The sequence below is a fragment of the Anolis sagrei genome, chromosome X (assembly GCF_037176765.1).
Source record: "Anolis sagrei isolate rAnoSag1 chromosome X, rAnoSag1.mat, whole genome shotgun sequence".
Lineage (NCBI taxonomy): Eukaryota > Metazoa > Chordata > Lepidosauria > Squamata > Dactyloidae > Anolis > Anolis sagrei.
The window spans coordinates 100395947-100420054 of NC_090034.1; the positions used below are offsets into that span (position 1 = coordinate 100395947).

General features: G+C 45.1%; 1 protein-coding gene across 1 annotated transcript in view; it reads left to right on the forward strand.

Annotated features, from left to right (window-relative positions):
- The window catches only part of LOC132780608 (cation channel sperm-associated auxiliary subunit gamma-like), a 95508-nt gene that overhangs the window by 39775 nt on the left and 31625 nt on the right, over nt 1-24108 (forward strand). Inside the window, exons 10-17 of the mRNA XM_067473407.1 lie at nt 3392-3460; nt 5008-5115; nt 16462-16509; nt 17305-17437; nt 19192-19303; nt 21053-21217; nt 22207-22325; nt 23030-23243. Coding sequence (XP_067329508.1) covers nt 3392-3460; nt 5008-5115; nt 16462-16509; nt 17305-17437; nt 19192-19303; nt 21053-21217; nt 22207-22325; nt 23030-23243 — 968 coding nt within the window. The remainder of the gene's footprint in view (nt 1-3391; nt 3461-5007; nt 5116-16461; nt 16510-17304; nt 17438-19191; nt 19304-21052; nt 21218-22206; nt 22326-23029; nt 23244-24108) is intronic.

Consider the following 24108-nt stretch of genomic DNA (forward strand, 5'->3'; position numbering starts at 1 on the left):
GCTCGGCCATATGGCCTCGATGACTGCCGTCACCCCGTATGCCAGGCTTCGTCTGAGGCCACTGCAGACCTGGTTTCTGTGTGCCCACAAAATTGGAATAGACAAGCCCCATGCCAAATTGGAAATGCCTTCTGTGATCAAGCAATCCCTCAATTGGTGGTCGGACCCTTCCAACGTTCTGGCAGGCCACCCCTTCCAAATCCCCGAACCTTCCAGGGTCATCACCACCGATTCCTCCATGCATGGTTGGGGGGCGCATTTCGAGGGACTCACTGCCCAAGGTGTATGGTCCCCCGAAGAAGCGCTGTCACACATCAATGTGCTAGAGCTTATGGCAGTGGAGAAGGCCCTAAAGTCTTTCGAGCATGCACTGTTGGGTCAGGTGGTGCAGGTGGTAACAGACAACACTACCACAATGTTTTATATAAACAAGCAGGGGGGTACCAGGTCACGACCACTGTTGGACCAGACAATTCACATTTGGGAGTGGTGTGTGGCAAGAGGCATTCACCTAGTGGCGGTTCACCTGCCAGGGAAGGAAAATGTACTGGCAGATGTGCTCAGCAGATCTCCTCTGTCAGTCCACGAGTGGTCCCTCAATCAGGACGAACTGGAACTCATCTTCAAAACATGGGGAAAACCAAGGGTAGATCTCTTCGCGTCTCAGGAGAACACGAAATGTCCCCAGTATTGTGCACGCAAGCGACCCGACCACGATCAGGGATGTCTGGGGGACGCCTTTCTTCTGAGGTGGGCAGGAGACTACCTGTATGCTTTTCCCCCGTTCCCCCTGTTACTCAAGGTAATCACGAAGCTACGAAAAGACAGGAGCAACTGTATTCTAATTGCGCCGTGGTGGCCTCGGCAACCATGGTTTGCGGCACTTCTAGAGATGTCTCAGGGTGTATACAAACGTCTGCCGGCCAGACCGGACCTCCTGACAACACAGAACGGCAAAGTACTCTACCCCGATGTCCACACCTTGAAACTGACAGCGTGGAGGATACTGCTCCAGGTTTAGACGACAAGCTGTCTGAGAAAGTTAGGGAAGTGTTGGATGCGGCTCATAAACCATCAACCAAGCGCTCATATACATACAAGGTGAAGCGCTTCAGGGAGTTCGTAAAATCGAGAGGGAAAGATCCAGTTACGGCACCAGTGACAGAGGTGCTGGAATTTCTTGGTTCTCTAATGGATTCAGGGTATACATTGTCATCGGTAAAGTGCTACCTGGCCGCAGTGTCGTGGTATAGAAGGAAGCAGGGCCTACCATCTCTTTTTACAGACTATTATGTCAAGCTTTTCCTAAAGGGGATGGGAAATATGAGGCCAGCGGTTAACCCTGTCGCCCCGTCGTGGTGTCTGGAATTAGTGTTGGAATCTCTCCAGGGCCCTCCGTATGAACCGATGGCTACGTGCCAGATGTCGCACTTGACCTGGAAAGTCTCATTCCTGGTAGCAATCACGTCAGCCAGACGGGTGAGCGAGCTGTGTGCTCTCAGGGCGGACCCGCCTTATCTCCGTCTCCATAAAGACAAGGTGGTGCTCCGCACAGACATCTCGTTCCTGCCTAAGGTGACATCTAACTTCCACATGTCTCAGGAACTTGTGTTACCAGCTTTCTTCCAGGAACCTTCCTCTCCACTAGAACGGAGGCTCCATCTACTAGATGTACGTAGGGCCATTGCCTTTTACCTTGATCGGACTAAGGACATTAGAAAAACACCTAGGCTGTTCATAAAATATCGCCAAGATTCTTTGGGTCTCCCCGTATCCTCGCAACGGCTGTCGGCTTGGCTCGTATCAGTTATCAAGTTGGCATATCAGAGATCGGGACGGGAACTTCTGCTTGGGGTCAAAGGCCATTCGACAAGGGCACAATCCACGTCTACGGCTTTTATGAAGGGTGTGCCGTTAGAAGCAATCTGTCGTGCAGCCACGTGGTCTACGCCTATGACTTTTGTGACACATTACAAGCTGGATTTGGCATCGAAGAAGGATGCTTCTTTTGGTCGAGCTGTGCTTTTTTCTGCGGTGGCATGACGCCCACCAGCCACGGTGAGTAGCTTGCTAGTCTATTACCATTAGTGCGCATTCACAGCATAGCCACGCAGGGAAAATGAGAGGTTGCTTACCTGTAACCGTAGTTTCCCTAGTGGTATGCTGTGAATCCGCACGGCCCCGCCCATCCTCCCCGCAGTTTGTCATGCCTCCTCTTTGAGCAGTTTTTGCGGCCGAAGAGAACTGAGGCGGTTAGCCTTCCGCGGGCTATTTATAGTATCATGGGGAGTGTGCGCGGGGCCAACCGCCGTCCTATTCAAAATTTTAACTGAAGATTTCCGAGCTATGTTGCGCATGCGCAGAAGGTTACCATTAGCGCGCATTCAGAGCATACCACTAGGGAAACTACGGTTACAGGTAAGCAACCTCTCATTTTTTAATACTGGTAGCCAGATTTTGTTCATTTTCATGGGTTTTTTCCTGACAACTACCATTTCAGACTACACAGAGAAGGTATTGAAATCCGTAAGCATATGGACAATTTCAACAGAAAGGAAGAAGCCATGAAAATGACCAAAATCTGGCTACCAGTATTTAAAAAGACCCTCTAAAATCAAGACAGTAAATAAAGAACAACACTGAAAAACAAGGAAATTCCAGACAAGAAACAATCAGGGCCAGCTAATCGCCTCCCAACAAAGGATTCCCCCAGGCAGGAAGCAGCCAAACCTTGAAAACTGCTAGGCCGTTAAATGCTAATCAAGGTGGCCAATTGAAACATTCATACCTACCTCAAACAGACAAGAGTTTTTTCTCCCACCCTGGACATTCCTCAGATATATAAACCCAAATTTCCTATTTTCCAACAGACCTCACAATTCCAACAGACCTCACAATCTCCATAGAGGCAGGCAAAAATGTCAGGTGAGAATGCTTCTGGAACATGGCCACATAGCCCGGAAAACACACAACAACCCAGTGTTTCCGACCATGAAAGCCTTCAACAACACACTCCAAATCAGTCAATAAGAGATCTATAATACAGTATAATATAAGGCAACAGATAGTAGCATAGTTTTAGGCACTGTTACTGAAGAACTTGACTAGTACTTCCTAATTTGCTTATTGTTTTTTGAAATTTATGTTTTCCCTTATTGGTCAAGAAGAAGATGTTTGCTGATGTGTGAATGATAGGACACATCTAAATAAATCCGCTGGATAGGATGAGATGGAGCCTGTGGAAACAAGGCCATAAGCATCTTGCAAATCTGTTGACACTGGGTTTGTCTGTATGTTAAGAGGGCAAAAATAGCCCTCTTAACATACAGACAAACCCAGTGCAAGTTTAATGTTACCATTTTTTGTTTTTGTTTTTTTTCCCCTTTTACAGATGGGATTGTGAACACCACTACCTCTTTGAGGGCTCGGAGTAAGACGGTGTGCCAATATATGAATATAGGTCTCTCTACATTTCTGCTGTTTACCCCACACCTCCTGTCCTGGTCTGCTAAAGTGGGTAGGGATGTTTTGGGGGTGGGGAGCAGGCAAAACCAGAATGGGCTAGTAGTGTCTTCCCCTTCTCCTTGTAATGATGATTATGGAGAGAAGAATCCAATGGGGAGTGCTCTTCTGGCACTAAAGACTATTCCAAACCAACTTAGCATGGTTGAGCTGAATGTAAATTCTACAGATCTTCCTTATACCCAGGGTATAATATAAAAATATTCAAAATATCATTACAAAAAAATGAACAAGCATTCATGAAAATGGTGATGATGATGATGATGATGATGATGATGATGGAAGGAAGGGTGGAAGGGAATGGAGGGAGGGGGATGGAAGGGAAGACAAAAGGGAAGGAAGGAAGGATGAAAGGGTAGAAGGGAAGGAAGGAGGAAGTAAGCGTGAGGGAGGGAAGGGAGAGGGAAGAAAAGACAAAAGGGAAGAAAGGAAGGAGGGAGAGAGTAAAAGGGGAGAGAAGGAAGGACGAAAGGGTGGAAGGGGAGGAAGGAGGGAGCAAGCGCGAGAAAGGAAAGGGAGAAGGAAGAAAGGACAAAAGGGAAGAAAGGAAGGAGGGAGAAGAAAAGGGAGGGAAGGAAGGGAGAAAGGGTGGAAGTGAAGGGAGAAGGGAGTAAGCGCGAGGGAGGGAAGGGTGAAGGAAGAAAAGACAAAAGTGGAAGAAAGGAAGGAGGGAGAGAGGAAAAGGGGAGAGAAGGAAGGACAAAAGGGTGGAAGGGAAGAAAGGAGGGAGTCAGAGCGAGGTAGGGAAGGGAGAAGGAAGAAAAGACAAAAGGGAAGAAAGGAAGGAGAGGAAAAGGGAGAGAAGGAAGGACAAAAGGGTGGAAGGGAAGGAAGGAGGGAGTACGCGAGGGAGGGAAGGGAGAAGGAAGAAAGGACAAAAGGGAAGAAAGGAAGGAGGGAGAGAGGAAAAGGGGATAGAAGGAAAGAGGAAGGGAAAAAAAGGAAGGAAGGATAGGATGGTGAGAGAGAGGAGGACCTGAGAAAAGAGCCCAAGGGCCTGGGTTTGCCCATACGCGCAGTAAACATTTGATTTTCATACCTGTTTTATATACATAAAAATTGGGGTCACATAAAGAATAGTTGAGATCACACAAAAATTTCTCGGGCAGAAATGGGCCGTGAGTGGAAAAAGTTTTAAAAGCCGTGATCTAGGTGATAATGATAATAATAATAATTTTTATTTATTACTCACTTCTCCTTATGGCTCGAGGCAGGGCATAGCCTAATCAATAAATAAGGGCGCATATTAAAAAAAAACATGGAACAAAAATTAAAACATAGTAAGCATAGAAAGTGATTTTAAAATTTATAGTTAGGCTTATGCAAGCCACACAAGCCAAAATTTCTTTTACATTTGGCTTAGCATGGCATGTTCTGTTCTGGGTTGCAGTAGCATCATATCCAGATGTAAGCGCGCACACACACACAGTTTTCCACTTCCAAGATATCAACAAACTGTGAGTGATGTTTTTTTACCTCTTCCAGGTCACTGCCGACTCGTGTGGGTTATCTTCTCTACAAATGACAACAAGTTCATTTTGCTGGTGCATGATCAGGGAGCACCGCTGCACTTTATTGTGGAGTACCAGAGAAGTTCAGGCATGAGCAAACTTTCTAACTTGGGGGCCGCATGACGGGCTGCAGCAGGGTGGGTAGGTCAGGGTGGGTAGGTTCACTCAAGCCCCCTCACTGCCCTTTCCTCCCCTTCCTCTTCTCTTTCAGAGGTAGAAAGTGAAGGAAAGACGGGACACGTTTGGATCCCAAAAGGGTTGGCCTTGACCAAGATGAGATGGTGGAGAGAGAAAAAAAGTGTATTCATTAGACCTTGTATTGCCTACTCCTGATATAGAATCCTAGAACTGGAAGAGACCTCTAAGGGCCATCCAGTCCAACCCCCTGCCATTCAGCAAGGCACAATCAAAACACTCCCAATAGACAGCTTCTGCTGAAAAGCCTCCAGAGAAGGAGACTCCACCACACACCGAGGCAGCCTACGACACTTTCCAACAGCTCTTACTCTCAGGAAGCTCTTCTTAATCTTTTCAGTCAAATCTCTTTCCCAGCCATGTGAAACCATTGCTCCCTTGTGCCTGGTCTCTAGAGCAGCAGAAGGTTAGACCCCCCCCCCCCCAAGGGACACCCTTTTAAATCTTGAAAGGTTCTCATGTTCCCTCTCTACTGTCTCTTCTCCCAGCAAAACATCCCCAAGAGGAAAGGAGGAAGGAATAAGAGAAGGAAGGAAAGAAAGAATCGATGGATAGATGGATGGATGGGGGGAAGGGAAGGGAAGGGAAGGGAAGGGAAGGGAAGGGAAGGGAAGGGAAGGGAAGGGAAGGGAAGGGAAGGGAAGGGAAGGGAGGAAAGACAAAGGGGAGAAAGAGGGAGGCAGGGGAGGGAGGGAGGGTAGGAAAGAGAAGGAAATAAGTATAGGATGGGTTGTTGTAGGTTTTTTTTTTTAGCTATATGGCCATGTTCTAGAACAGTGGTCCTCAACCTGAGGTCCCAAGATGTTTTTGGCCTACAACTCCCAAAAATTCCCAGTCAGTTTACCAGCTGTTAGGATTTCTGGGAGTTGAAGGCCAAAAACATCTGGGGACCCCAGGTTGAGAACCACTGTTCTAGAGGCATTCTCTCCTGACGTTTCGCCTGCATAGGATGGTGTGAGAGAGGAGGGCCTGAGAAAAGAGCCCACAGGGCCGCATCCTGCCCCTGGGCCTGGGTTTGCCTATACTTGGGTTAGATTGACTCTTTTAAGCATCATCCTTCAAGCCACCTGCCAACGCATGGCGACCCCATGCATTTTACAGGGTTTTCAAAGGCAAGAATGCTCTGAAGGTCATCGTCATTTAAAATTCAGGTGGGAGTTGCCCAACAAATAATTGCTTTTGCATCAGAGAAGAATGGCAATAAAATCTATATGTTTGTATACATAAACAATTGCAATATTTGAGTGTTGTGTGGCTTCCAGGCTTTTTGTCGTGTTCTAGCAGCATTTGTTAAGATTAACTTCACAGTTCAGCAGCAGATCAGTTGCACAACTTCAGCGCTTTCCAGTAGCTTCTTTCTGCACAGCTCTTTTCAGTCAACTGCTCCCACAGCCTGCAGCCACGCTGGAACCTTTTACAAACACTTGAGCACATGCCTGGCCATTGTCAGTTTTACCATTGTCTTTCCCCCAGTCTAGATGATATTACAGATTCACCACAGCACACAGCCATATCTTGTCCTAGTAGACAGGTTCTTTAATTACATATAGCCTTCGACAAACAACATCACAACACAAGGAGAAATATACACTGTACATGGTTTCCTTATATACAATTCATTTACACATAGCAATCTCTGATTGGTTACCAACTAATTGACCCAACCCAAACCCAGGATTGCATCATTCACAATCACCTGGAGTAGGCCAGAACACATTCCCCAAATGATTCCCTATATACAATCAATGCATATATACAATCAGCATTCCCAACAGAAGCCCATTAGCAGTGCATGACTCAGTTTATTACATTACAATACATTGTAAAACCTGACAGCATTTTTTCCTGATGTTTTGTCTGCATCTGTGGCTGGCATTTTTTTTTTGTTCTTGTTGTTGCCTTCTCCCCTTGGCTGATGGTCATCAGACAGAGGATAAGTGATGTTGCTGGTGACAGAGCAGTATACGCCTCAAATCCTCATCTCCAGAGGTTTGGCTTTCAACCCCTTCAGCCTGGAAATCACACAACATTCCAATGATTCTGGCTGTGAAAGCCTTCAACAATATATCATGCCATTCCCTCCTCCTTCGCATCACGTTGTAGTGATTTCCCTTACTTTAGGTTAGAGACAGTCATGTACTTCTTCCGTCTTGTTCCTTCTTTCTAGTATGTTGTTGTTCATTCGTTCAGTCATCTCCGACTCTTCGTGACCTCATGGACCATCCCACGCCAGAGCTCCCTGTCGGCTGTCACCACCCCCAGCTCCTTCAAGGTCAGTCCAGTCACTTCAAGGATGCCATCCATCCATCTTGCCCTTGGTCGGCCCCTCTTCCTTTTACCTTCCACTTTCCCCAGCATGATTGTCTTCTCTAGGCTTTGCTGTCTCCTCATGATGTGGCCAAAGGACTTCAGCTTTGTCTCTAGTATCCTTCCCTCCAATGAGCAGTCGGGCTTTATTTCCTGGAGGATGGACTGGTTGGATCTTCTCGCAGTCCAAGGCACCCTCAGAACTTTCCTCCAACACCACAGCTCAAAAGCATCGATCTTCCTTCGCTCAGCCTTCCCTAAGGTCCAGCTCTCACATCCGTAGGTGACTACAGGGAATACCATGGCTTTGACTATGCGGATCTTTGTTGCCAGTGTGATGTCTCTACTCTTTACTATTTACTATTTCCTTCTAGTATAATAGTTATTATTTTAACATTCTGTACAGAAATTCTAACAGATTAAATTACAAAGCCTTCATTTCCCTCTTTTTTTTCTTTTTACTAAATTTTGAAATGGTTCCCAGTCTTTGATAAAGCTTATTTTTTTTGTTCATCATACCCAATTTATCCATTTCCGCTATTCTAAGACACTTTTACAGACTATTCTTCTATTGTGAGATCTGCTGTCTGGTTTTAGGAATAAAGCCTTGCAGGGCAATCTGGAGGTTGTGGGGGAGCTATTAACAAGCTGCGTATCTCCTAACATCACTTCAAATCACCAAATCCTATAATGCAAGTTGGTTTGACTCTGAATGAAGAAATTAAAAAAAATAACAACCCAAGTAAGGCCTTTGAGAGAATGAAAAAGAATGGGTCCAAAATTCATATAAGATCTATTAGATTTATCCAAGAGTGGCAGACAGTTTAATCGGCATGAAACAAAATCAAAGAAAAAAGACAGGTGAGGGCAAAATAAAAACAGAACAGTGCATAATTATGAGGTAAGATAGAATTGGGTTGCTGTGAGTATTTCAGGCCATACTTGTAAAACTCTGGAAGATCTCAGAGTTAAATTCAAGCTCATAATAATAAACCACTGGAGACAAGTGGTTTATTTCTTCTTTCCACAATCCTAAAAAGATAGTTCTAAAGTTTCCCTGTTCAAACCTCCTGTATATATCAGTCCCAACTTCCATCCGCCCCCTAGTGGGCAAAGACTGTTCCTACTGCAGTGTTAATTTTGCTCACAAAACAAATGTCTTATTTACACTACCTTCCCTAACTGTACCAAGCCCACCTCCCTTCTCCATTGCAGACAACCGAAACAGCCAGTGCCAGGCTGATACAGTGATTCTGACATTGGTAATGCCATGAAGTTGTGAACACCAGCTCAAATCACTGGTCCATCTAGTCCAGGCATGGGCAAACTTTGGTCCTCCAGGTGTTTTTGACTTCATCTCCGGTAGGCTGTTAGGAATTTTAGGAGTTGAAGTCCAAAACACCTGGAGGGCCAAAATTTGCCCATGCCTGATCTAGTCTATAATCGCCCACTCTAATGAATGTCTGCCTTTCTTTACCTCTTTAAGTTTTACTAACTGAATGGACCCATCTGTTGGTCATCCCAAGGACATCCCAGCTCAGATGTTCTCCACATTCCTAAACAGTTCCATCTCAAATGTGTTGTTGAAGGCTTTCATGGCCAAAATCACTGGGTTGCTGTGAGTTTTTCAGGCTGTATGGTCATGTTCTAGTAGCATTATCACCTGATGTTTCTCCTACATCTTTGGCAAGCATTCTCAGTGGCCAGTTGACCAGTAGAATCATCTGCAAACCAAATCAAAAAGTGGGCCACAAAGTTTACAGAAAATGTACGCACACTGGTAGATACCTACATAAATACTCCAACCATCACAAAGGTTAAAAAAAGCATAATTAAAGCCCTGGTAGACCATGTGAACTGGATCTGCAAAGTCCACCTCCTCCAAGATGAACTGAACCACCTAAACTGGGCTCTACAGGCCAATGGAGACTCTATCACAGGCATCAGAAGAGCTGCAAGAGCAAGAACAAGCCAGTAGAGTCAAGACAAAGACCCACCCAGAGGAAAAGTATTCTTGCTATACATCAAGGGAACCACTGACCACATGGAGAAGATGATGAAGAAACACAACCTACAAACAATCTACAGATCCACCAAAAACATTCCACAAATGCTACGTTCAGCAAAGGATAAGAGGGATCCTCTAACCACTGCAGGAGTCTATTGTATAGCATGCAGCGGTGGACAAGTCTACGTAGGAACCACCAAATGCAGCATTGCCCAAATACAAATCAAAGAACATGAAAGGCACTCTAGACTAGTTCTACCAGAGAAGTCAGCTATAGCAGAAGCCTTGACTAACCAACCTGGGCACAGAATATTATTTGAGAACACAGAAATGCTCGATCACTTAAAAAACCATCATTAAAAAAAACAGACAAGCTATTGAAATCCATAAGCATATGGACAATGTCAACAGAAGGCAGGAAACCACAAAAATGAACAAAATCTGGTTACTAGTATTAAAAAAACACCAGAATCAAGGCAGTAAATAAAGAACACAACTCAAAAATAGGGGAATTCTAGACAGCAAACAATCAAGTGCCAGTGAACGCCGCCCGAACAAGGAGTGCCTTCAGGCACAACATCCAGGCTACCTCTATGCAAATACCCTCACTGATTGACTTTGCAAAGCTACTCAATGCTAATCAAGCTTGCTCGTTGCTACATTAACACTTGCTTCAAACAGACAAGGGCTCTTTCTCCCACCCTGGACATTCCACAGTTATATATTCATTCCACTTGCCTCACTGCCATCAGAACCTCTGAAGATGCCAGCCACAGATGCATATGAAATGTCAGGAGAGAATGCTTCTAGAACATGGTCATGCAGCCCAAAAAACTCACGGCAACCCAGTGATTCCGGCCATGAAAGCCTTCGACATCACATTGAGATGGAACTGATTAGGAATGTGGAGAACATCTCTGCTGGACCTTGGGATGACCAAAAGATAGATCCATTTAGTAGAACAAGGTACAGAAAGGCAGACATTCATCAGTGAGTATCTCAGGATTGGATGGACCAATGGTTTGAGCTGGTATTCACAACTTCGTGGCATTCGTATGGCACTCATTTACCCTGTAAATCGACTGCCTTGCATCTTTCAAAGATGGGGAAGGGGAACAATTCAAAGAGTCATCAAATCAATTTCCCTACGTGGCTGTGCTGTGAATTCGCACTATTGGTACTTTTGCGCATGCGCGGCATCGCTCCGGAATCTTCAGTTAGAATTTAAAAAGGATCGGCGGTTGGCCCCGCGCACACTCCCCCTAACATTATAAATAGCCCGCGGCTGGCTAACCGCCTCCAGATCTCTTCATCTGCGCTAAAGACAGCAGCTCGGATCTTCTTTATTTCAAAAATCGAAATTTATTTAATATGTCCAATACTAAAGGATTTAAGCGTTGCTCTGCCTGCCGGAGCAATTTCCCAGATAACGATGCGCATTCTTTGTGCATCGCCTGCCTGGGTGAAGGACATTTATCACAGGCATGCTCTATTTGCCAGTCCTTCACCCCTAAAACAAGAAAGAATAGGGAGATTCGTTTAAAAGCTGCCCTTTATGAACGGGCTCTTCTCCCTGATATACCACAAAACAAAGAAAAACTCTTACCTGAGATGGCGGTCCAGACTACAACACTTAAAAAGTTCAAAAGGAAGAAAGTTATTCAGGGTAAAGCGGCCTCGGCAAAGCTCCCGAAAACGGCAGGATCCGAGGCCGCGACTTCCCAATTGGTCTCTCCTTTTGAGAAGGAAAAGAGACCCCGCCACGTGGCTTCAATGCTGGAACTGAGCCGGCATCGACCTCCGCTTGCCCCGTGCGAGCACAGGAGGAAACTGAAACCGAAAGGGAGCTGAGGTCGGCTAAGACATGCCCCGCGCGTGCGCAGGAGGACACCATGACGCCCCCGATGCCGACGCTCTCGGCACCGGCTCCTCCTATAGTTCAAGCTGCAGGCTCAGGGGAGGAGCCGGGACGGGCGTCCTTAGCAACGCTCCCCTCCACATCGGGAATGCCTGTTGCTGAAGCCCTGACACAGCGCTGAGCACGCACTCCTTCGCGCTCACAGAACAGCAAGAGGGGGCGTCGAGGCTCGAGCTCCAGTGACTCCTCCTCCTCCTCTCCATCTACATCGTACTCTGACTCCTCATGCTCTGCAAGGAAGCGCAGGCGTGCGCGCGCACACAGAGCAAAATCAGCCTCATCTGCAAGATCCTCCCGTTGGGGGGATCGAAGTGATAGAAGACGTTCTCTTCCTCACCCAGGAGTCTATGAGATAACCCCCCAAGGGCGATTTATCTACTGTGGTCCACCAGTTTCCCCAAACCAAGAAGATACTTACCATTCTAGATATGGTAAAACAGACTGTAGATCAGACAGACAGACAGACAGACAGTTGCAAAGACAAGAGACTTTCCCTGTACGATTAGGTCATAGACACCAGGGAACTTACTATACTCAAAGAGATACACCACTGCCATCAATTTCTGAAGACCAACTTCCACTTGATGATGGGGAATCAGATTCTTCGATGGAAATGATAGACTCTCCAAATGCAGAGAAGGATCAGGTCTCCAATGCCAACCGTGCAGAGGACTATAACACGTTTGCACAAATGATTGGAAGAATGATAACTGCCTTGGACATTCCGGCTCCAAAACCAGTCTCCACAGTGGATGATCCTATGTATCCATCTGAGGAGCAAGACAATTCCCCATCCACACTACTTCCAACTCTTCCATATTTGTTAAAGTTAACTAAAGTTCCCGACATGTCTCCATCGGCTGCTCCTGCTATTCCTAGGAGGGTTGATCTTCTTTATAAAGCTGATTTATCAGTAGCGAGTTGGATTGCCCATCCCACAATACCAAATACAGTGGTGGCGGAGGCAGCTAGGTCGAAAAGACCTAAAAAGTATTCTATAACACCACCGGATAAGGAGGGCAAAAAAATTGACTCCCTTGGGAAAAAAGTACATGTGGCTGCGGGATTGTTTGCCAGAATGGCTCATTATGCAACCTATTTGAGCGGATACCAGAGTTTTCTCTGGAACAAAATGCTACCCTATATCAATCTTCTACCGGCTGAAGACTGACGTCTTCCTAAGACCTTTCAGGCAGAAGCCCTTGTTCTTTCTAGATTCCAGAAAGACTGCCAAACATATGGCTGAGACATCTGGCAAGCTTCTTGCCTCTACCACGGCCATACGGCGCCATGCATGGTTTCGTGCCTTCACATTATCGGAAGAGAGCCGTTTGTTGGCGGAAAACCTTCCTATGAAAATTCCAATTTGGCCGGAAACAAAATTATAATACAAAGTCCAGGTATCAACCATACCAAACTAAGGCTAAAACTGCAGGTAATACGAGACGTCGTCTTTGACGACCCCTCTGTTTCTAATATCCACTGTCTCCGGGATACTGTGCCTGAATCTCCTGAACCCGTTAGTTGCGTTTGGTTCAAGGATAGACTTCAACCATTTGCGCAGGCCTGGGCTGCAATTACCACTGATAGGTGGTTTCCTCCAAATTGTTGAGGAAGGTTATTCCATAGAGTTTATTTCGTTGCCCCCATTGGGCCATTTAAAAACTAATCCAGAGTCTCCAGCATTGCTGGAAGAAGTTAAAACTCTCTTAGCTAAAGGAGCAATTTCCCGTGTTGACCGTTCTATGTTTAATGAATGTTTCTTTTCCCGTTATTTTTTGGTAACTAAGAGAGGAGGTGGCCTGCGTCCAATTTTAGATTTAAGAGGAGTGAACATGTACATTGATACAAAGAAATTTCGTATGGTATCTCTCTCTATGATCCTTCCTCTTCTTAATAAAGATGTTTGGTTTTCAACCATTGACTTAAAGGACGCAGATTTTCATATTTCTATGGCTGAACATCATAGGAAATATCTCGCCTTTATGGTTGAAGACAAAGCTTACAGATTTAATGTTTTGCCGTTTGTCCTTACTACAGCCCCCAGTGTTTTCACAAAATGCATGGCGGTGATCGCTGCTCACCTCAGAACTCGGGGCATTACGGTTTACCTGTACATAGATGACTGGCTTTTGGTGGCTAGATCACGTGAACGCCTGCATGTGCATATAGACTCAACACTCTCTCTTCTCCAGTCCTTAGGTCTCGTGGTGAACAGAGAAAAATCACATCTACTACCTGTTCACAAGATTCAGTTTATTGGAGCGGTCTTGGATTCAGTTCAACAAAAGGCGTTTCTGCCAGAGGACCGATTTGCATCACTCAAGTCCCTGGTTGCGCAAATTCTATGCTCAGGAAAGGTGTCTGCGAAGAAAATCCAAGTATTGCTGGGGCACATGGCGTCTACAACTGCGGTCACGCCATATGCCCGATTACGCTTCAGGCCCATCCAGAATTGGTTTTTGTCAGTATTCCGCCCTGGTCTGGACAACTCCCATGTGCGGTTTCGCATGCCAGAGGAAGTGCGGCGCTCTCTTTTATGGTGGACGGAACCAGACAATGTAACTGCTAGCCTGCCCTTTCAAAATCCCGATCCGTCCACTGTTGTCACGACGGATTCCTCCTTAAAAGGATGGGGAGCACATTTCGAGGGCCTGACTGCCCAAGGTGTGTGGACTCCAGAGGAGTCCGCATTCCACATCAATGTTCTGGAATTACTCGCTATAGAAAAGGCGTTAAAATCTTTCGAGATGGCGTTGTTAGGCAAAGTAGTGCAGGTGGTTACGGACAATACAACGACAATGTATTACATAAACAAACAAGGGGGAACAAGGTCACAGGTTCTGTCAAGCCTAACAATGCACCTCTGGGAGTGGTTCATAGCCAGAGAGATTCATCTAGTGGCTGTTCACCTCCCAGGGGAGGAGAATGTATTAGCGGACAAATTAAGCAGATCCCCCATGTCGAACCACGAATGGTCCCTCAATCAAAGGGTACTCAGTACGATCTTAAAGATCTGGGGGCTTCCAACAATAGGTTTGTTTGCATCACAGGAGAATGCGAAATGTCCCCTTTATTGTGCCCGCAGAATAGCAAATCGGAGGCAGGGATGCCTAGGGGATGTGTTTCTATGCAAATGGAACAACGATTTCCTTTACGCGTTTCCTCCATTCCCTTTACTTCCGAAGGTTCTTTCGAAGCTTTGGAGGGACAAAGGGAACTGCATTCTAGTGTCACCATGGTGGCCTCGCCAACCATGGTTCTCAGTTCTTCTAGAAATGTCCAAAGGAAGATACAGGCGTCTGCCAAACAGGATAGACCTCCTAACTTCACAGGACGGGCAGGTTCATTACCCGGATGCCCATATGTTGAGACTCACTGCCTGGAGGATCGTTCCAGACAGTTAGGTTCATCCTTATCTTTGTCTGCTCAAGTTAAGGCTATTTTGGATGCAGCTTAAAAGCCGTCTACACAACGCTCATATGTGTATAAGTGGGCACGTTATTCCCGGTTTATGAAAGAAAGGGAGCTTGACCCCGTAAATGCGCCAATTTCGGTGGTGTTGGATTTCTTAGTTTCATTGTCTGATTCAGGTTTATCTCTCTCATCCCTGAAACGTTACCTGGCGGCCATATCGTGGTATAGAAGGAAAGAAGGAATGCCTTCCCTCTTTTCAGAATACTTAGTCAAGCTCTTCCTTAAAGGGTTCGGGAATGTTAAGCCAGCAGTTGTCCCAATTATCCCTTTGTGGAGCCTGGAGGTTGTGCTTTCGTCTCTTCAAAGTCCACCGTATGAGCCTATGGCCACATGCGATATTTCGCATCTCTCTTGGAAAACTTCTTTCCTAGTGGCGATAACATCAGCCAGACGTGTTAGTAAGATTTGCGCACTTAGATCAGATGAACCATACCTCCGGTTCCATAAAGATAAGGTTGTGCTCCGCACAGACATTTCCTTTCTTCCCAAGGTGGCGTCTTGTTTTCATATGTCCCAAGAGATTATTTTCCCAGCCTTCTTTCGGAATCCAACCTCCCCTTTGGAACGTAGTCTTCATTTGCTGGATGTACGCAGAGCAGTGGCTTTCTACCTCAGTAGAACAAAAGACATAAGGAAAACGCCAAAATTATTTGTTAAGTACAGGAAGGATACCTGTGACCTCCCTGTATCGTCACAACGTCTGTCATCATGGATAGTCTCTGTGATCAAGTTGGCATACCAGAAATCTGGATGAGAGCTTTCTATTGGCGTAAAGGGACACTCCACGAGAGCAGTGTCTGCTACGACAGCGTTTTGGAAAGGTGTACCCTTGGATACCATTTGTCGAGCTGCCACCTGGTCTACGCCGCTGACGTTTGTGTCACACTATAAACTTGATCTGATGGCCAAGAAGGACGCGGCATTTGGTCGGGCAGTGCTTTTTTCTGCGGTGGCATGACTCCCGCCAACCAAGGTGGGTAGCTCGCTAGTCTTCTACCAATAGTGCGTATTCACAGCACAGCCACGTAGGGAAAATGAGAGGTTGCTTACCTGTAACCGTAGTTTCCTTAGTGGTGTGCTGTGAATTCGCACGGCCCCGCCCATCCTCCCCGCAGTTTGTCATGCCTCCTCCTTCTAGCTGCATTAGCGGCGGAAGAGATCTGGAGGCGGTTAGCCAGCCGCGGGCTATTTATAATGTTAGGGGGAGTGTGCGCGGGGCCAACCGCCGATCCTTTTTAAATTCTAACTGAAGATTCCGGAGCGATGCTGCGCATGCGCAGAAGTACCAATAGTGCGAATTCACAGCACACCACTAGGGAAACTACGGTTACAGGTAAGCAACCTCTCATTTCTCCAGCAACTGTAAGGGAGCAAAGGTGTATGTGTACATTGAGCAAGAAGGTATAAAACATGAGGTTGGGAAGGACTCAAAGATCCCAGAAGCAGCTGGTGACTGAAGTACAGGCAACACATTTGGGTCTTTATTGCACATCTTATTGTGCTTTTCTCTATTCAATGTTCAGGTGGTCGTTTTCAGCCGATTTATACCATCCCTAAATATATACCGAGAGGTAAGAACCACGGCATTTCGTGACAGGTCAGAGTCTATTGTTACATTTAAAAGACTTTACGTTCATTGACACCCTCCCTGCAGATCATATAGGATCAAAAATTGTTGCAATCACTTGTTTGTATTCGGGGTGGGGTGGGTAGGAGAGATTTGAACATTGGGTGCCTGATAATGCTCTTGTTTCAAAAAATGTCTGACGTATTGAGAGTGTTGGAACTCAACCACATCCTGCACAAGTTTATGGTCCTCATTAAGGAAATAGATAATGCTGGTGGGTTAGTTGGCAGGGAAAGCCCTTCCCCATTGGCCTGCCTATCAGCCTGTTTTCTCCTCCTATCCCCTGACTGTTAGACTGATACTTCTCAGGGACACACCTCTTTTTCTTGAGCACATGGCAAGCCCTGGAGTCCTCCATTTAGTTCTTCTGTGAGCATGGAGAGAGACAAGATGTCCACTCTGATTTAGATAGCCAGGCCCTTTGCTTTCCTATCTAGAAATGTCGTTCTTTGAATGAAGTGTTTTACAATTTTTTAAAGCTTTATTCTGCTCCTGAATTGCCGAAGCTCATTTGCTCTAGTGCTGGCACAAGAAGCTTCTGATCTGCTAAACCACTGTTGCTGTTGTTGCAGATTTCCTTTGGAAATTCAGTTTCCTTTTTGAAATTGCCCAACACTGTGGGAGAAGGCAGTGTCCCCTCCGCTGCATCTCTCCCACTCCCTTGCTGTCCTCTGTAACTCATTGCACTGCAAGACTTTTGTGGCTCCTTGTCTTTGTTGTTGTTGTCTTTTCCCCTTAGCTGTCTCAGACAGAGGTTACGTGCTGTTGCTGGGGACAGAGCAATATACTAGTCGATTCCTCACCCCCAGAGGTTTGGCTTTCAACCCCTTCAGTAAGATATTCTACATCTGGGGGAATGCTATCTTGCAAAGGTAAGGCCTACTGCCTGATTTCAATGTGATCTCAGGTGGCTTCCCATTTCCATATTGTACCTTGATCCTTTTCTGAGTTGCAGGAATAATATTCTCAAATGAAGGCTGCAGTCATAGTGGGGAGCCCATCCACGTGGCTGTGGCTTCACACTCCTGTCCTGCAGACCCCAACATGTTTGTCTAGAGCCAGTCCCAGTCCCTGCTCTAGGCTCATGGCTGACCTTTAGTTCAATAGGAGGTAGAATTATGAGAGGAGAGTCTTCTGTAATTTTTCCCCTTTAGAATCAGCTTGGGTTAGTGGTTTTGGACTATGACTTGAAACCAGGGTTCAGATCTCTGCTTGGCCATGGCAACCCACTGGGTGACTTTGGGCAAGTCACACTCTCTCAACCTCAGAGGGAGGCAAGTGCAACCCTTCCCTCTCTCTGAACAACTCTTGCCAAGAAAGCCTCGTGATAGTTTAGCCTTAGAATCATAGAATAATAAGAGTTGGAAGAGACTCCAGGGGCCATCCAGGCCAACCCCATTCTACCATGCAGGAAAAACACAATCAAATCACCTCTGACAGATGGCCATCCAGTCTCTGTTCAAACGCCTCCAAAGAAGGAGCCTCCACCACTCTCCAAAGCAGTGAGTTCCACTCTTGAACAGCTCTTCTTACGGTCAGGAAGTTATTCCCAGTGTTCAGGAGGAATCTCTTCTCTGTAATTTGAACCCATTCCTCCAAGTCCTATTGCACAAGCCAAAAAAATCAAATCATCAGAAATGAGAGTGACACAGTTTAAATCCATTTTAATGCTGATTTTAAATATGTCTTTATTTTTTCCCCATCATATCAACTTTTTAAAATATGGCTAATGGTACATTACAGCAGACTACTGTAAAGTTTGCATATTTTGCATCATATTCGTGTAACACAAGCCAATAGTATTTTTCACCAGATATAATTTTAGGTTATTCTTATAGAGGTTTTTTGTGCTGAATTCAGATATGTGTTTATTTTCCCCTCGTGGTCAGCTGTGAATATTACACATATGGTTAATTCTTGTGCTCGCGCAGGCTGCATCGGATTATAAGAACTAACTATAATATATAGAGTTCAGGAATTAACCATATGTGCAAATTCACAGGTGACCACTTGGGAAACTATGTTTACAGGTAAGCAACCTATATTTTTTCTCTATCACTTTTAGCTTTTGCGCTGAAGCTAATCGAATAATTCATGCATTTATGTACTAATATCAATTAGATTCTATTTTATTAGTCTCATCACAAAACTTATCCATGATAGAGAAAAAATGCAGATCTGAATTCAGCACAAAAAACCTCTATAAGAATGATCTAACATCATATCTGATGAAAAATACTTTTTGGCTTGTGTTATGATTATGATTGTTATTATGATAATAATTATTATTTATATCCTGCTTTTTCTCTCTACCAGGAGACTCAAAGTGGCTTACATTAAAAACATTTCCATACAATTGAAAATACAAACATTAAAAAAGAATGAAATATCATTGGTATTTTTAAAAATCAGTTAAAACCCATAAAAACATATTCGAAACTAAAAACCACAGCACCCCTGACTAGTCTCCAGGGCAGGAGAAAAGAACTGTGAATCAGAAAGGACTTGAAGGCACATAACAACAATCCTTTACTTGAGCCATTTAAATAAAAAAAAAAACCCCCCACAGTAATATGAACTTTTTTTGATTGACTTTGAACTTATTTTGTTTGTCTTTTCTTGACAGCAATGACATGGTGAGCTACATATATTTGTCTAACTTTCCGGGCGATTCTCCTATCAAATATTTTGTTATGTCCTTTACTGGCCACATTGCTTTTGTGACAGACGCAAATGAGGTACGTGCATTTATTTTCCCTTCTGCAGAAGTGATTTGGCTTGGAACTATTTCTTGAGTGTAGTCTGTTGTTAATAAATGATCCTGTTTGCGTGGACTGGGCTTTAGCACAGATGGTTAATTACCAGTAGCAATAGATCTTTCCCAACCAAAAGGTTGGGAGTTCAAGCCCAGGTCAGGGTGAGCACCCAACCTTCAGCCCAGCTTACTGTCCACTTAAGGAGTTTGAAAACAGCTGTAGCTATGAGTAGAGGAATTAAAATAAAATAAGCGGGGAGGTAATTTATGGCACCATTTAAAAAAGGCTGGCTATCAAAGACCAGGAGGAAAGTCTGTGAGCAAAAAAAGGCTCATTGTCATAGAACTGAGCATAATCTCCAGGATGCCAAAGTTGGAAAAATGCTGAGACACCTACGTCTATCTGCCTGTTTGTCCTGAATGTCTAACGCAGTGGTTCTCAACCTGAGAACAAAAATCCAGTCTGTGAAACTCCTTCCTCTTTATTTATTTTATTTTATTTTATTTTATTATTATTTTATTTATTTATTTATTTTATTTTATTTTATTTTATTTTATTTTATTTATTTTTGCTCCTTTCCGCAGAGCTAACCAGCCCCGCCCCTTTTGGTACTAATGTTGGAGAGTGGTCCCTGGTCAAAGTGGTCTCTGGTCAAGTGGGCCTTGGTCAAGTGGGCCCTAGTCAAAGTGGGCCCTGGTCAAGTGGGCCCTGGTCGTGGGCACTGGCCGAGTAGGCACTGGTTAAAGTGGGCCCTGGTCAAAGTGGACCCTGGTTAAAGTGAGCCCTGGTCAAGTGGGCTTGGTCAAAGTGCACCCTGGCCAAAGTGGGCCCTAGTCAAGTGGAACCTGGTCAAAGTGGGCCCTGGTCAAGTGGGCCCCGGTCAAGTGGGCCCTGATTAAAGTGGGCACTGGCCGAGTAGGCACTGGTTAAAGTGGGCCCTGGTCAAAGTGGGCCCTGATTAAAGTGGGCACTGGCCGAGTAGGCACTGGTTAAAGTGGGCCCTGGTCAAAGTGGACTCTGGTTAAGGTGAGCCCTGGTCAAGTGGGCTTGGTCAAAGTGGACCCTGGCCAAAGTGGGCCCTAGTCAAGTGAGCCTAGGTCAAAGTGGGCACTGTTACTGGTCAAGTGGACTCTGGTAAAAAAAAAAAGGTTGGGAACCACTGGTCTAACGTCATTTAATGTTTGCCTGTATTTGTTCTGTGATCACACCTGAGCCTCCTTCAGGGTGAGAAGGGCAGAATATAAATGCTTTAAATAAATATCTGGACCATTATTTTCATCTCAGTCTAATTAGCTCTGAATACGTTCAGTAAGATATTCTACAACTGGGGGAATGCTATTTTGCAAAGGTAAGGCCTGCTGCCCAAAACATACTGATTTGAATGTCTTCCCAGCTGGCAACAACTGACAGGGAGTTCTGGCATGGGCTGGTGCATGAGGTCACAAAGACTCGGAAGCGACTGAACAAATAAACAACAACAACAAAACATTTAAAATCATTTTTATTTTAAAACCATTAATATTTAATTTTATATTATTTTTAAGGTTTTAAATTATATTTTGTAGTATGACCTTTGTTCTGTTACTCATGATGTCATTTGTTGCATTTCTTTTTTCTATCAGTGACTCCGGCAAAAAAAGAATGGAGGGGATGGGGGGATTAAAATAAATGTCAACCAGAAAGAGATTTTAGTTGTGCATTTCTCTCTCTCTCCCCACCCTTCAATTCAAGGTCTGGGTTATGAGTGAAAGCAGCACAGAGATCAAAAGAGCATATCCGTCTGAAGCCTGGTCCGTGTACAATACCCTGCAAGTGATGGAAGGCTCACCGGATCACGACTTGAATGCCACTCAAGCTATAGTCACGGTTTTCTTTGACAAGGATGGGATGCAAGAGGTGGGTGTCTTCGGTGTGTTTGTGACAGTTGGAAGTTCAAGGGGAGCGACGGTAGTAAGAAACAGCATGAGGGTCCTGATAGCAATAGCAGCAGGACTCTTGGCGATGAGAATTTCGGACCCTGGTTTGCCCACAGAAACCCACCGAGGGACCTTGATCAACTGGCACTCTCTGAACTCCAGAGGAAGGCAGTGGAGGGACAGCTCTCCCAAAGCCATTTTTGCAGCCCTTCTCTCTCTTAATATACTCCATTCCTTTTATTGGTAACCAAGTGATGCACCTTTGACACCTTCTTCTCATGATCATAGCCTGAGGTCTAGGAACCTAAATACTGAAAATCTGACAATGAAGAGAGATGTTATGGATGGAGCACTGTAACTCATGTCTTCATCGGCCTCTTTTTCTCAGCGCTGGAATATGTATGAGCCAAGCTGAAGTTTTGCTCTTATCGCATCTGTTCCCTTTTTGCTGATTCTGAGATCAGCCCTCTCCTTGTCACTGTGGCCCTTGGATATCTCAGAAAGCATCTTCACATTGAGCCTGTTAAGCTCAAATGCCAAGTGATCACTGTCATCAAATCACAAATACTGGGCTCACATCTCTCCATTTTTCATTCTTTGTTTCCCTCAGTAAATATTTACCCACTAAAGCGCATTAAACAAGTGCTGCGCCGACCCAACTTGTGTTAACAGGGATTGGGAGAGAGGCCAAGAAATGGTGGGGACATGTGTTGCCTGCCCCAAGAAGACTGCATGCTTGCTCTTGCTTCTGCTGTCCCTGGACAAATAAAAAGAGTAGGAGTTTTGGATTATATTGTATTGTTTTGAATGTTGGGAACCCTTAGATTCTCTCTATGATCAGCTCTTTGGGTCTCCAACTCCCAGAATTCCTAACCATTGAACATTGAAGGACTTCTGGGAGTTGATGGCCCAAACAGCGGGAGGGTTGAAGAGGCCTGAATCAACTGCTCTTAATCCCTTCTCTTTCAGTTGGTTTATAGGGAGGATCCTGGAACCACTGGAAAGTTAATCAAGAGGAAATTCCCTCTGGATCATATCCTGACCTACGACCAGGTGATCAACACTCCTCACAAATGGATGACTCACAAGTGAGTGGTGGCGCACAAGGTGCGGCTGAATTGTTTCTGAACTTGTCCACCATCTCAGCAATAGTTCTACTGGCAATGGACTATATAGATTGTTGTAGTCCAGAGAATGGCTTCTCAGATCTAGCACCTGCTTCCACTTTATTTGAAAGTGTCTTTGGACGAGAGAGCATCGTTCGCTCAGACACAAACGGCCTTCAAGGCTAGCCAGAAATACCACTCTCAGTCAGTTGTTCCACAATGGTTCTCAGCACTTTCTTGTGCCCAGGGAAAGTTGTTCACTGTGAGGTGAAGTCTAAACCCAGACTATGGCTGGGTACTCCATTGGATCGAAGGACTCCAGTCAAGGATCGGGTCAAAGATGTGGAATGTATGACCCATCATGTATTCTTGGTTTCAAGCTCCATTGGCCCCATCCAACACATCCAGGTTGAGGGATGATGGGAGTTGCAGTCCATGTACTTCTGGAGGGCCATTCCCTTCCTCCACATTTGAGGTAGAATTCTCCTTGAGTTTGTGAGATTGAAATAGTTCATAGTCAGATGTAAATAATATGTATATTTAAAGAATGTTTACAATGTTTATGTGTTTCAATTATGCTGTAACCCGCCTCGAGAAGAGGCAGGTAATAATAATAGTAATAATAATAATAATAATAATAATAATAATAATAACCATAAATGATGGCTTGGCTTCTTTGTTCCCAGTGGCATAGACTACATCAGATTCACCCACCGTTGCCCATTTGCCGTGGTCCGCTTTGTGGACTTGCCGTTCCCACAGCGCTATACTCGGATGGAGCATTACCGTGTCAAGCCTCCGGAAATCATGGTCAAGACAGGCTTCTATGACCAGAAGTCGCTGATTGTGTACCAGGGACTGGTCTACCAACTGCTACAGCTGCATTCAGCTTACCACAGAGTGAGGACAGTTTTTTGATGTCAACTTCAGAAAGTGGTTTCCCTATGCACAGGCTTGTGCTCACTTACATCAGGCTTTTCTCCCGTCCACTCCTGGTACAAGGCCTAGAATTATCAGATTGAATCCAGGCCTCAGTGCAGGAAGAGGTCATGGAAATCTCCACTGACTAGAATGAAAATGCCTCTCCTCTCTCAGTTTCCAAACCCTAATTTTTTCTGCCCTTGTTGTGTGTCATTCTTGGGCTGAAAGCTTGCAGAAGTGAGCAGCCCCTAGTTTCTCACCTGGAATCTGGGACATCCATTTGAAGCTTGGGAAACACTTGTTTCCAATTTGAAAACAGAAGACGCTCCTTGGCCTTGATGGTCTTGTGTAATATTTACATATTTATAGATGTATTTATAGGTCCCTCCCACTGAAAGGACCAAGAGGCCCACTTTGAATGTCAACCCTTCTTCTCCTGTTTTGGATTAAAACAAGCAATGGGCGGCATTCATACTTTCTGGAGGTCTTTTGGGAGTTTAAAAAAGGAAGTCTTCTTTTCCAATGACAGTGGGGCTCTTGTATGTGCCTGCATTTGAGCATCTTGTCCTAAGGGCAGCATCCCACAAGCCATGTCCACAGCAGAATGCCCAGGACCATTGCCTTTTTAGGCCCCATCTGCACTGACCAATTAATGCAGATTCAAACCAGTAGTGAAGAAAGTGCCTTTCGGTATGCAGATGATTACATAGGAAATGCTGGAACTACTCTGAGGCCCAGATAGTAATGGCAGAAATCACAGAGCACTTTCCTTCGCATGGTTTTTTGGGGGCATTTTTGTTACCTATTTAGCTTTTAAATAGTCAGTGTGGATGAGCCTCAGTGT